At 56.0% G+C, this 12,746-nt stretch overlaps 1 protein-coding gene across 4 annotated transcripts; it reads right to left on the bottom strand.

Annotated features, from left to right (window-relative positions):
• Positions 1–1,964: 1,964 nt before the first annotated feature.
• MYADM (myeloid associated differentiation marker) lies at positions 1,965–9,188 on the bottom strand. Of its 4 annotated transcripts, none has more exons than XM_045186492.2 (3): positions 9,067–9,188; positions 5,936–6,001; positions 1,965–4,281 (listed from the first exon to the last, which is right to left on the bottom strand). In XM_045186492.2, exon 3 carries the CDS (start codon positions 4,277–4,279, stop codon positions 3,311–3,313), a length of 969 nt encoding a protein of 322 aa, XP_045042427.1. In that variant the 5' UTR covers positions 4,280–4,281; positions 5,936–6,001; positions 9,067–9,188; the 3' UTR covers positions 1,965–3,310. The 4 variants fall into 4 exon arrangements, with proteins under 4 accessions (XP_045042427.1, XP_045042426.1, XP_024434464.1 ...); XM_045186491.3 differs by lacking the exon at positions 9,067–9,188 and adding an exon at positions 7,737–7,869; XM_024578696.4 differs by lacking the exon at positions 9,067–9,188 and adding an exon at positions 6,154–6,268.
• Positions 9,189–12,746: the final 3,558 nt, after the last annotated feature.

Genomic DNA, 12,746 nt, shown 5'->3' with positions numbered 1-12,746 from the left:
CTTTGGAAATGTTTTTCCTCTGTCTCTCTGCTCGTGCTTGTCTCTTCTTATCTCTCTCTGCCTGTGCCTCTCTCGGCCCAGTCCTTCCTTCTGTTCCTGGGGGAGGGGGGTCTCTCTCCCTCTCCTGACCCCCCCCCATCTTTGTGCTTTTCTCACCCACTCTCTACTTGTCTCTCTGATTCTAAGAATCTCTCTCTGTCTCTTGGGAAGGGCGCGTGTCTCCCTCTCTCCACTCTGGGATTCGGTCCCTGTCCCTCTCCGGCTCTGGAGTTCTGGCACTAAAAGTAGCATCTGTTCTGGGGTTGGGAAGGGTCTCTCCGAACGTCGGCCCTGGGGGGACTCCTCCTGTCACCCTTCGCCGCCCCCTCCCCCGCCCCTCTCCGTCCCTCCACCAGCATCTCTGTCCCTCTCTGGTGGTGCTCCGTCCCTCCCCCGGCTCGAGAGAGCTTCTCGAGGTTCTCTCTGAGCACCGCTGTTGCCCCGGCAACCACGGCCCGCCCCGGGCAGCAGCGCAATGAACCCTGGGACATGTAGTTTGAGCCTGCGGACCGCCTGCGGTCACGACGCGGCCGAGAACTTCCTTTCCCGGCATGCTCCGCGAGGCAAGGCGGAATGGGGTGCTGCTGCGGCACCTGGCGACTCAGGACTCCCACGGTACTTGGTCTAGGACTTTTCAGGGTCGGGGTACCCCTTCCGGCCGGGGTACCCTTTCCCAAACTCGTTAGAGGGGCAAGAAAATCCGAGTCTCTCCTACCCTCAATATTGGGAGCTCTCGCCTTCCAGCCACCTCCAGGCGTCCGCCCTGCCCCAGAGCAGATGGGGGCGAGAGTGGCCCTGGATACTGGCCTCAGAATCCCACCGCGCTCGGTTCCCATGCTCCCGGAGTTCTTCCCGGTCACCTACGTTTCACCCCCGGGGTTCGAGCGGTCCTTCCAGAAGGGGTTCAATCATGGGGTGCGGGTTGGGAAGACACCCCCAGCTTGGAAGGTAGGAAACACCCTTTGAGGAGGCAGGGGTAGATGCAGGATTCTGGGGTGGACACTGCAGCGATCAGAAGAGGCTATACCTCACCAAAACGGGGTGCCTCTGTTCTAAGCAGTCCTCCCAGTCTATTCTGGCGAGACCCTCCCCACCTTTGCAGCTTCTCTTCCCAACTGCTTTTGCAGGTGTAGGTGCAGAAAATGGGTGGCACGATTCTGGAATTTCCTGATTTATATATTTATGATTCTCAGTCTGAAGGGGCAGGATGACTTTCTGTGGGACAGACTCATTTGCTCTTTACCAAGGCCGTCTATTGACCCAGTGTGACAGGGGGGTTAGAACTGAGAGTGGAAGGTAGGCAGGGTCCGATCCTGAAGGCCTTCAGTGCCGGACTGAAGGGTTTTTGGTGTTACCTGTAGGCTAGGTGGAGTGGGATATGGATGGACGTGAACAGGGGAGGGTAGGATCCCACCTGGATGTTGGGAGCACCCAAGGGCTGGAGGTAGGATGGTCAAGGATGAGACTGGAACAATAGTTCTGGTGCAACAAAATGAAACCTGAGCTGGGTCAGGCACCTGGGAGACGGGACAGATTATATATATAATTTAGGAGAAAACAGTGGTTGATTAGCAACTGACTGAGAAAGGGGCCAGGAAGAACAAGTGTCTGGGTTCTCAGCTCTGAGAGGCTACTACTGAGATAGGGAATCTGCAAGAATTAATTTTGGAAGATGCTGCACTCAGATCGGGCATTATATTTCTGAGGTGGTCATGGGTCTCCAAGGATGGAGAAATCTTGTTCGTTTCTATCCTAAGGAGCTTTCCTGGTTTGAGAGAGTAATTTGGAAGATCCAGAGTCAGCCAGAATTTTTCTGATGAGGCCAAAGTTGTCTTGGCCTCACGCCCTCCTCCCACTAGACCCAGGAATTTGGGCCTTGCCCTACCCTCCTGGAGCCTTCCCCAATAATAACGAAAGCCCAAGTCTTCCTTTTCTCTTTATATTGAGGTAAAAAATAAAATAAAGAACATTAAGGGTGTAGGAGTGGAGGAAGGGACAAGGCTTCTCTCTATAACTGACAGCAGAGGCTGACGGGAACCAGAAGCTCCAGGGAATTAAAAAAAATAAAATATATATTTATATTTATATATATATCATGTTATGTGTGAGTTCCAGAGAAGCGGGAAGTAGCAGGAAGCACCTAGCGCACAGAAACATGCGTGCGTGTGTGTATCACACACTCAAGCAGTGCAAACCCTTACTAGGGCGACAGCAATCCCCACTGACCCAACCCACCCACAAATTCTTTCTTTTTAATGGACAAGAAACTTCCCCTTTAAGAATAGGACCACCCAGTAATTTTTGCCCTCATGACAGGAAGAAGAAAACAAAAAACCCAGGTTACCATTCCAAGGAAGGCCTGCAGTGGCCATTTTCTCCCCCTCCCAGCAAAGGCAGTACACGCTGTTTTTACTACTACAGCTGGAGCCCCCACATGCCTGCCCCTCACAAACACTTCAGGCATCTGGACATCCAGAGAGCAGCTGGGGTGGAAGGCATCCATCACTCTCGGCTTCCTTGAAGAGGGCCTCTAGGCACAGGGTTTTACTATGCCTGGCAAAAATTCTGGAGCCAATCTCTGGTGAGGCTGAGTGTCAGGCAGGGCCTAAGGACTCGGGGTCTGTGATTTAAGCCTCCCATCCACTAAAAATGATTAACCTCCAGGGATTTTTTTTTTTAACTTAAAACACAGGTACACTGTTCACCCCCTTCCACTTGGAGAAAGGGAGCCCAATCCATAGCTACCCACCCCCCCCCCAAACATACAAACACACATACACGCACACCTACTAAGGCACAGCCAGGGTGGGCACATGCTTTGGCAATGAGGCCCCTCAAGGGGCCCAGGGTCTGAACAGCTGCGAAGGGGTGTGGGATGTGGAGCTCAGCACCTTTGGAGTGGGGGGATGGCAGTGGGGGGCGAACATAAAAGTCTCAGGGCTCCCAAGGAAATCGAAAGAAGGAAAGTGGGAAGTAGTCAGGAAAGAAGGCAGGCGAGAACACCAACAGGATGGCCAGAAAAGAACTGAGCAACAGACTAAGTAGAAAAGAGAGTGAGAAGAGAAAGGCAAAACAGGATGTGGGCAACCAAAAAAAAGCCAGGAAAGGGAGGAAACAGAGCATCAGGACAGGGGGGAGCAGGTGGAAGAGACAGGAAACAGTGAGCTGAATGGGAAGGAGAGGGACCCAGGAAGAGGACATCAGAGGAAATCAGAACTCAGTGAAGACACCTGGGGAAAGAAGTGGGATTCGGGAGCTCCTGGTCAGAGCCTCAGACCCTGACAAAAACCAGGCGGGCCGAGTACACCAGGTCGGCCACATAAGCCAGCAGGTTGATGGCTGTCAAGATGGTCACAGCCAGGCGGCGGTCCCAGTAGCACACATAGGAGCTGTGGTTGCTCCTGCAGCTAGCATCCTTCCACCGCTCCGGATAGGCGCCGTACTTCTCGTCGAACTGGTAGAGAGGCCAGAGGACCATGGCGGAGGCATAGAAGAGGACAGAGAGCAGGGCCAGCCCAGACAGGAAAGTGGGGAAGGGGATGGGCAGCACGTTGGTGCAGTCGCACAGGTTCAGCAGGATGGCCACGGCGGCCAGGACGAAGCAGATGGCGTAGACGGCCACACACCAATTCAGGGCCGGCTTGTTGTTATACAGGCTGGGTTCACTGATGAAGGCAAAGATGATGCAGGCCACGAAGGTTTCAACCACTTTGAGCAGGCCTGGCACCGTGGCCATGTAGCCAGTGATCTCGCCAGGCCGGGCCCTGGTCCAGGCCACCTCGGTGGCATAAGCCACACAAGCGACAGAGGAGAAGAAGGTGGCGGCGATGGCGTGGTCCCTGGAGCGGCCATGAGACAGGAACTGGACGTAGGTGGTGGGGTAGATGATGGAGGCCGTGAGGCAGAAGAGGGCGGCGTAACAGGCGTAGGTAATGGGGAAGTTGCGCCAGGACAGTGGGAAGCGAGCCTGGAGCCCACCTAACTCCACAATGATGATGATGAGGGTCACGGCGAAGCAGAAGCACCAGGCGAACATACACCAGTTACCGGCGAACCCTGCCCAAGCGTTCACGCTGGCCACCAGCGAGAAGGCCACACAGGTGGAAAACAGCTGTACCAGTCGGAGGAGGCCCAGGGGCTGGGTCAGTGCCCGAGGGGACCCCAGGATGGTCGGGGAGCCCAGGCCTGAAGATGACGTGGAGGTGGTTGTAATGGTGGTGCGGGTCACTGTCACCGGCATGGCTGCAGGAGGGGGAAAGAAAGTGTCCTAAGGAGGTTCCAAACAGGAGAATCCAGGCTCCCAGCTTCTTTGCCCCCCTATCCCAGGGGGACAAAGGAACCCGGACTGTAGCTGGGGGGGTGCGGGGGGAGTCGGTTTCCCAGATGTAGGTCTTTCAGTTTTCAAAGTGGGACAGTCCCAGGCCTACTAGGATGGCTTGGTCAACCAGGTCCCAGGCCCCTCTGGCCTCAGGTGTCCCACCTCTCAGGTCAGACCCAGGAGTCCAGGCCCCCAGTTCTCTCCTTGTCAAGACACTCCTTTCCTCTCCCTGTAACCCGCCTCCTGTAAACCACAGAGCTTCTAGGGGTAGGAAGAGGTAGGAGAGGATAAGGAGGGGTAAGTGGTGACGGGAAGAAACTTGACTTGAAGTGGTAAACACACAATACAATATATAGATGATGTTATTATAGAATTGTACTCCTGAAACCTATATAATTTCATTAACCAATGTCACTCCAATAAATTCAATATAAATAAAGAAATAAATAACCACAGAGCTTTCTTCCAATGGACACCCAAGGCTGCCCTCCTTGCCCCAGAGACTCAGCCACCCAGCATTCAAGACCAGGCTCTAAAGCATCCCTTCCCCTGCCCCCCCCCACCCACCCCAAGAGAAGAGGCTCTGTCCTCTAAACAACCCATCTCTCTCTCTCTGCTTCCCCCTTTTTGAGTGCCCAGGGCTCTGCATCTCAGCACTCATCTCCAACTTCCTCCTTCACCAAATAGGCCTAGATATTTCCAGCCTCCAAAAGTTCGGGACTTTTCCTCCACCCGCGATCATCCTCATCACTCACATCTGATCAGAGCTTCCAGCCAGTCCCTGGAACTAGCTGTAGCCTCTGGCACCCTCCTCGGCGCCCCCCTCCCCCCTCACTTCAGAGATCATGAGCCTGACTCCTCCTGCCTGGGAGTTCTGTCTGAGAACTTCAACCCAAAGGAAGTGGGGCTTCCTCATGCCTATCCCCCTCTGCCACAGGAAATCCAACCCCCTCAGGGCCGCAGCCAGCTAGACCCCCACCTTCATGAAATTCAGCTCCCAGATTCTCAGCAGTTCAGTGCCCTGGCCTTTCCACTGAAATCTCTAGGCCTTCCCTGTCCTGTTCGTTATACAGCTTCAGACTTTGGGATCCTGGGCCCTCAGCCCAGAACACACCAGACACCTGCACCCAGGGAAATCAGCTTCCCGCTTCCCTCTCTCCGGAACCTACAGCCTCAGGAATCCAGTCCCCAGCGTCGTCCCCAACCCGCTGGGGATCAGATCCTCCCTCAGGCCTTTGAAATGCCTCACATCTCAGCTGCCATCCCTAAAAAGCTCAGAAGGCCTCTCTCAGACACAGGGAACTAAAGCTTCCTCTTTCCAGCGTCCGGGGCCAATTTAAGAAGCTTTAACCACTTCGGACCCTGTCATCCCTGCACAGCAGCTTCCTGAGGACCCAGGAGCCCAGCTCCACGACACACTCCTTCCTCCCATAACACAGGTGTTGGGGCCCCACTCCTCGGAACCCAAGCTCCCAGGTACTTTCCTCAGGATCTAGGAATCGAACCCCAGTCTCATCCTCCCACCACCCCAACCCCTACCCTCTCAGACCCAGGAGTCCAGGCCCCCAGTCCACTCACCAGCGGTCTTAGCTCAGGACCCCGACAGAGAAAGATCCGGCTGCGGAGGCGGATGAAGTCAGACACCTGGAAAAGGTTAGTCAGAGCCTCAGAGGGAGGGAGAACCTCAGCGTCCAGCTCAGCCCCAGCCCCGCCCTCCCAGGCCGCTGGCCCGCCGGCCGCGGTGGGAGGCTCGCCCCAACCGCCTAGGAGACTCCGCTGCATCAGCCCCGGCGCACCTCCCGGCAGAGCCGGAGTTGGGTGGGGTGACCCCAGCGCAACCCCACTTTCTCCTGAGTCGCCAAACCGCGGGGGTGAAACCGAGGCTGCAAAGCGAAAGGGCACGCCCCGCGGGCGAGCGTGGGCGTCACCCAGCCCCCCCCCCGCCCCCCCGGCAGCCGCGGGGGAGGGCCCTGGGCAGAGGCGGGGGCGGGGCGGTGGGGCTGCTGGGCGGCGGGCCAGGCGGCGCCGCGTCTCCGGGCCTTATAAGGACTCCAAGTCAGCCCACACAGCAGTACAGTGGCGCGGGACAGGAGGCGGCGCTGGGACCCCCGCCACGTGCCGGCCTCGGGGATGACCCGCCCCGCTTGTCGGTTAGGGAAAAGCGGGGCGGTGCGGAGAACCTGGACTCCAGGTTCTAGTTGGAAGGCTTGGAACCCACATTTCTGGGCCGTTCAACATGTGAGTTCTGGGTCCCTAGGAGGATGGGCTGGACGCCGGGCCCCCAAGAGGAGTGCCCGGGAACCTTGATCCCTGGGTCCGCCTGGCGGGAGGCTCAGTGTAGGAACCGAGCACAGAGACACGCAGCCACACCACCCAGCAACTCCAGGAAGGGAGGTGTCCCGGGACACCTGTAGGGTGCCGCCCCCGCGCCCCTCCCTCGAGGACCCGTTAGGAGGAAATCCGGACTGCCCAGTAGGAAGAGAACGGGCCAAAACTCCCGCGATGCCGCGTGGAGGGCGGTTAACGCTGGGGCCACCTTGGGAATGGCCTGACCCGGAGCTCAGAAATGGGCGGCCGCGCCCCGGAGGAGGGAAAGGAACACCCCTGCGGCTTCTCGGCGCAACTCAGGACTCCCCGGGCCTCAGCCTGCCATCTCCCCCGCTCCGGGCCGAGCACCCCACCCCGCCTCTCTGCAGACTGAGGATCGCACACGGGGATCCCAGCCCGTGCTCTCCACGCGCGGGGACGCTGGCCTCAGCCTCGATCTCATTCGGCCTTAGTGCGCCGACTGCCCAGGTCCCCAGCTCCGTCCGCGCTTCGGAGCACCGACGCTGGACCTCGGCCCGGGCCTTTCCAGTCCAAGTTCGGTTTCTGTCCCCAAGATTGGGAGGTCGATAATTCTCAACCCCAGCCACTCTCTTTCCCAAACTCAGGATTCCCAGTCCAAGCTCCCCGCCTCCTGAGGACCTCCCCGGACCACATGCCAGCTCCTCCAAACCGGGATCCTAGGAGTCCCCATCCCTCTGCTCCCGCAGACCCAGGAGTCTGGACCCCACCCCCTCCTCCCTCAGACCCGGGGGTCAAGGCCCACAGCCCCTCCTTTCTCAGGCCCGGGGATCCAGACCCTCAGGCCCGGGGGTCTAGGCCCCCAGCCCCTCCTCCCTCAGATCTGGGGGTTCTAGGCCTCTGTTCCCCCTCTCCGTTCAGACGTAGGGCCTGAGGGAGTCCAGGTCCCCAGCCCTCTCCTCTCCAGAACCCGAGTCTGGCCCAGCCTCAGTCTTTCTAGGGACTCAGACACTCTGAATCCCAGCCCATTTCTCCTCCTGCACACAAGAATCCTGGACCGCCGCTTCCACCCTCGGAATCACCGCAGCCTCACCTCACTGGCTTGTGGCTGCTGAGCTGAATGAAGCACAGGCGACAGCTGCAGACTAGAAGGGTCTGCGGACTGGGTGGGGATGGCGGGCTGGGGAAGGAGTGGGGCGCGGCCGGGGGCGGGGCCGGAGCGCAGGGCTTTGGTCGCGAACAGGACTCCGGGGAACCAGGGCTATCCCCGCCCCGCCCCAGGGCGGAGCCAACACAAAGATCACGCCCCCGGGGAATAATTGAACCCCTACTCTCCCGCCCCACCCATGGTGGCGGGGAGTGGAGGGCTGAAGTCACTGTCGCCATGGTAACAAAACAGGAAGACACAGCAGCTGGAAGAGGGGGGGTTCCTGGGGTCGGTTCCCCCGCCCCCCGCACAACTCCAGGGCAGTCTCCAGGGGAGGCCCCGGAAGGCCGTTGCCATGGCAACCCGCCTGTTTAGCTTCTGTTTAGGACAGAGACCCTCAGCTCAGGTCCCCGCCCCCATGTCACCTCGCTCTCCCCTCGGCCTTGTGGCCCCTCCCTCCGTCTGCCCCAGGCCAGCCTGTCAGGGTGGATGAAATCCTGGGACATCTGGGTCGCAGGGGATTGGCGACTGGGCCTCAGTTTAATAGGGTCTAGGATCTCTGTCTCCTAGGTCTCTAAAAAAGGAAAGAGGTACCGACCCCTAGCTTTCAGGAGGTTTCTGGGCTGAGGTCCCCGACTCCTGGGTCCCCAAAAGAACAGTGGTCGGATTCCTGTGCTTAAGGATCCGAGGGTCCCCTGATCGTTATTTCCACTGGGGCACGCGGTGCGAGGACTGGCGGGCTGGACCCCTGGGTCCCCGATGTCACCGTCCGTAGGGTGGGGGAAGGGGTGTTGGTAGCAAAATTCCTGGGATGTAGGGTGGTAAGAGTTGGGGGCACCGACTCCCGGGTTCCACAAGACGCCCGGGCTGGGGACCCAGACCCTTGGCTTGGAAGAGCAATCAATCAAAGCTCGGGCGTCAGGGTTTCCAGAGCAGATGCGGTTGCGAGTGGAGCCCCTTGGGTCCGGAAGGGAGAGATATTTTTGGCCTGCATTCCTGGCTCCTGGAAAGAGGGAGGGGCTCACAAGCTTAGTGAAGACGGGGACTGGGGGCGCCAGATTCCAGGTTCCTGCAAGAGCGGAGGGGCGGGAAGAGCGGGTCTGCTCGGCCCCGAGCAGGGCGGGGCTGTGGGGTCCTTTCTACGGACGGCTCTTGGGCCCTGACGCCGCAGAGCAAAGAAGCCAGCGGGAGCTGAAGGCCTGGCTGCCGGGCCCTGGGTCAGGCGGGGCGGGGTCCAGGCCGCCTGGGTCCCTCCCTGCCCGCCTGGTGCACTCACCGCGCTCTGCTGTAGTCCTCGGCGCGGCCTGGCTCACCGCCGTCGCGGGGCGGGGCTTAGTGGCGGATGCAGATGCTCTGCAACGCCGAGCTAACCGAGCTAACCGCGAGCTGACCTAGCTGCTGCCGCTGGGTGCTTGGAGGAGGCGACAGAGGAGGCTTGGAGAACGAGCCCCCCGGTGAAAGCAGCTCCAGTAGGGAAGGGAGGGGTCGGAAGGGGTCCGGGAGCTCGGTAAACCCGGCTGCAAGCTCTACAGAGGTGGGAGGGGCTGGGGGGGATGGTACCTGGACGCTGAGAGCTCTGCAGAAATGGAGGGGTGGGTAGGATGTGGGGCCTGTGTGCCCATTTTTGTGCCCCTGCAAAAGGGGTAGGCCCAGATCCTCTGTTATTCTGCGCCCTGCGTAGGGAAGGGGTCCTCAAGAACCCCACATCAGGACAGATAGGAATCAAGACGTGGCATCAGTTAGAGGTTCTCCAGGGACATCCCCAAACCCCATTCACACCTTCCCTTGGCCCCCAGGGCAGCAGTATCTCCCCATCCTCTCCTTCCTGCCCAAATCAGTCACACTCTCTCCCCGACCCCATGGTGGCCCTCCTGAGATACCCCAAAAAGTGCTGGGGCGGTCCACACCAGCACAACTTATGCTCTACTCTTGTGTTCGCTGGTAGAAACCCTTTCCCCTTTAGGCATTAAAACCCACAGCCGCAGAGTTCAGGGCAGGGGGACAGGAAGCAAACATTTAAAGAATGAGTCATTGGGTGTGATCCAGAGAAATGAAACCTTCGGGTTCCCAGGTTGGTTCAGAGTGTTTGCCCATCCCGGAGGACAAGACCCTGACCCCCGCGATGCTGCTTGCGGCCTGGCCCTGTATGTAGCCCAGGCCTCAAACAGGCCGTGCGTCTGTTCTCTGAGGCGAGCCTCTTCGGGGTGATGGGGTACATGGACCCGCCCACTGACTTCCTCCTAAACTGAGTTGCCTGATCAGAAGCGATATTGTGTGGGTTCTGAGACGGTGAATAGCGCCATTGAGTGCAGGCCCAGGTGCTGCCGTTAGCAGCAGCGTGGAAGGCTAGAAAAGCAAATACAGCCCGGAGATAAAATTATCCTAGGGAGGAAGAACCTTGCTGCCCCATCCATGGTGGAAGGAGTTCCATGTAATCCTCTGATGACCCAGGTATTTGGCTGGTCTCAGTAAGAAATCATCCATAGTGGGGGCGGGGGCGGTTAGCACTGCTTGCTACTGCCAGGAAGGTGGGCCATGGTCTGTATCAGTAACCTAGCTGGTTAAACTTTGATGAATCACTATGGATGAGCCCATTAAGCAAGCACCCGGGAGGCCAGGGAAAGATGCTGATGGAGAGCCATAGAGTGCTCATCTTGTCGACCTACCAGATGGCTTAATAGCATTCTCCGGGAGAGAGTTTGAGGGGTGGGGCCTACCCCTGGGATACAGGTGAACTGTTTTTTTTACTCCTGACACCCTATGTGAGAGTGTGTTTCTTCGTTTGACACCAGCAACCAATTCTCCAGCTCTTGGGACAGCAGCTGAGTGTCCAGTGATTCGATTTAATTCTGAGTCTGGGTATGCTCACCTGGAGTAGCGTCAGACCCCCGCAGGTCAAGGGCTCAGTGCCCCAAGGCCACTCCTGGCTTCAGACACCAAGTGCAACTCCCAGGCCTCCCCTACTTCTGAGTGGGGGTCCCCGTGACCCCCTCCCAGGTTTGATAATTCACTAGAACGGCTCGCAGAAGGCACATTCTTACACACATCTCTCCATATTCAGTAAATACTGTTATTCATGCGTGTCTTCTACGTGAGAAGAAAGCAGGCTAAAGAATGAAGATTTTGCCTCATTTGTTAGTGACAAAGGGTTCAAGATGTAGTAAATTCATCTGGATATGTGCAATATTCCCACTGTCCTCAGATGTTGTGTTCTCAGTAACTCCCCTGCCATGGCCGGCTTCCCCATTTTCCTCGGGTTTATCTCCCATGCGCTCTGTTATTCTTTAATTTAGAGAGGGGGAGAGATAAGAGACTTGTTGTTCCACTTATTTCTGCATTCCTTGGTTGCTTCTTATAGGTGCCCTGACCAGGGATTGAACCCACAACCTTGGGGTAGGAGGATAATGCTTCAACCAACTGAGCCATCCAGCCAGGGCTGGCCTGTGTGTATCTTGATAAGACATACAGTGTATCAATCTGCTCCTTCCTGTTTTTTAGGTATTATCAACATGATGTCGTCCACGCAGTTGGTCAGAATGGAATCTATGAGGTATTGAAAGATCAAGTTGCCTGCAGAATAAGCTGTGGGACAGAGTTAGAGAAATAATTTCACTCCAAGCAAAGGTGGGACATCTAGCTGTATAAGCTTCCTAGGGCTGCCTTAAAAATCCTCACAATCTTGGTGGCTGAAAATGACAAAAATGTGCCTTGGCTGGTGTGGCTCAGTGGATTGAGTGTCGCCCTGCAGCCCAAAAGGTTGCCGATTTGATTCCTAGTCAGGGCATAAGCCTTGGGTTTCCGGCCAAGTCCCCAGTTGGGGGTGTGCAAGAAGCAACCAATCGATGTTCCTCTCATTCATCAATGTTTCTCTCCTTCTCTTTCTCCCTCGTCCACCTTTAAAATTTAAATAAATACAACATTAAAAAAACCTTTAAGTGCATTTCAGTCTATTTTATTTATCTATTTTTATTGATGAGAGAGTTGTTGTTCCACTTATTATTGGTTGATTCATCAAGTGATTCTTGTATGTGCCCTGACTGGGGATCAAACCCGCAACCCTGGTGTATCGGTATGATACTCTAACCAACTGAGCTGCCCGGCCAGAGCAAAGCACATCTCAACTTGGATGCTAAGTTTTCAAGGGAAAGGCTTCATCTGTAGATAGAACTCATAAAATAGACAGTTGAAAAGTAAATGCACGGCCTAGACCAGGTGGCTCAGTTGGTTGGAGCACTGTCCCAATGTACCTAGGTTGCAGATTCAATCCCAGGTCAGGGCACATATGGGAATAACCAAGGAATGTGTGGATAGATGGAACAACAGACTGATGCTTCTCTCCCTTCCTCTCTCTAAAATAAAATACTGAATAAATAGGAAGGCGTGGCTCCTGAAGTTGTTAGACACCTAGGACTCCTGCTCTGCTGGTCTCTGGTGTCAGGGTGTCTAAAACCCCCTACTTCTCTTGAATGTTCTCTGCAGAACGTAAACATATTTAAACACTACAATGTCTAGTATTTGGAGGACTTCCTAGTATATAAAACTACAGTTTTGCTGTGCTGGCATGGCTCAGTGCGTTTGGCGTCATCCTGCAAACCGAAAGGTCCTAGGTTTGATTCCAGTAAAGGGTACATGCCTGAGTTGCTGACCCCCGGTTGGGGGTATGCGAGAGGCAACTGATTGACGTTTCTTTCACACATTGATATTTCTCTCTCCCTTCTCCTCTCTCTAAAAATAAGTAAATGGGGGAGGGGAGTATAAGGGGACTTAATGGTAATGGAAAAAATGTAATAAAGATTATATATTTTAAAAATATAAATAAATAAAATCCTTTCTATTTTTATTTTTTAAGCTTATTTATTTTTTAAATTTTATTCATTAATTTTTAAAGAGAGGGGAAGGGAGGGAGAAAGAGAGGGAGAGAAATATCAATGTGTGGTTAACTTTCACATGGCCCCC

The sequence above is a fragment of the Desmodus rotundus genome, chromosome 12 (genome assembly GCF_022682495.2).
Source record: "Desmodus rotundus isolate HL8 chromosome 12, HLdesRot8A.1, whole genome shotgun sequence".
In the NCBI taxonomy this organism is placed as follows: Eukaryota; Metazoa; Chordata; class Mammalia; order Chiroptera; family Phyllostomidae; genus Desmodus; species Desmodus rotundus.
The sequence above is the reverse complement of the archived record's forward strand: the minus strand, read 5'-3'. Positions and strand labels throughout refer to the sequence as shown.

Excerpts from the sequence above, each read along its gene's own strand:
- MYADM (XM_045186492.2), bottom strand. The coding sequence starts at position 4,279 with ATGCCGGTGACAGTGACCCGCACCACCATTACAACCACCTCCACGTCA.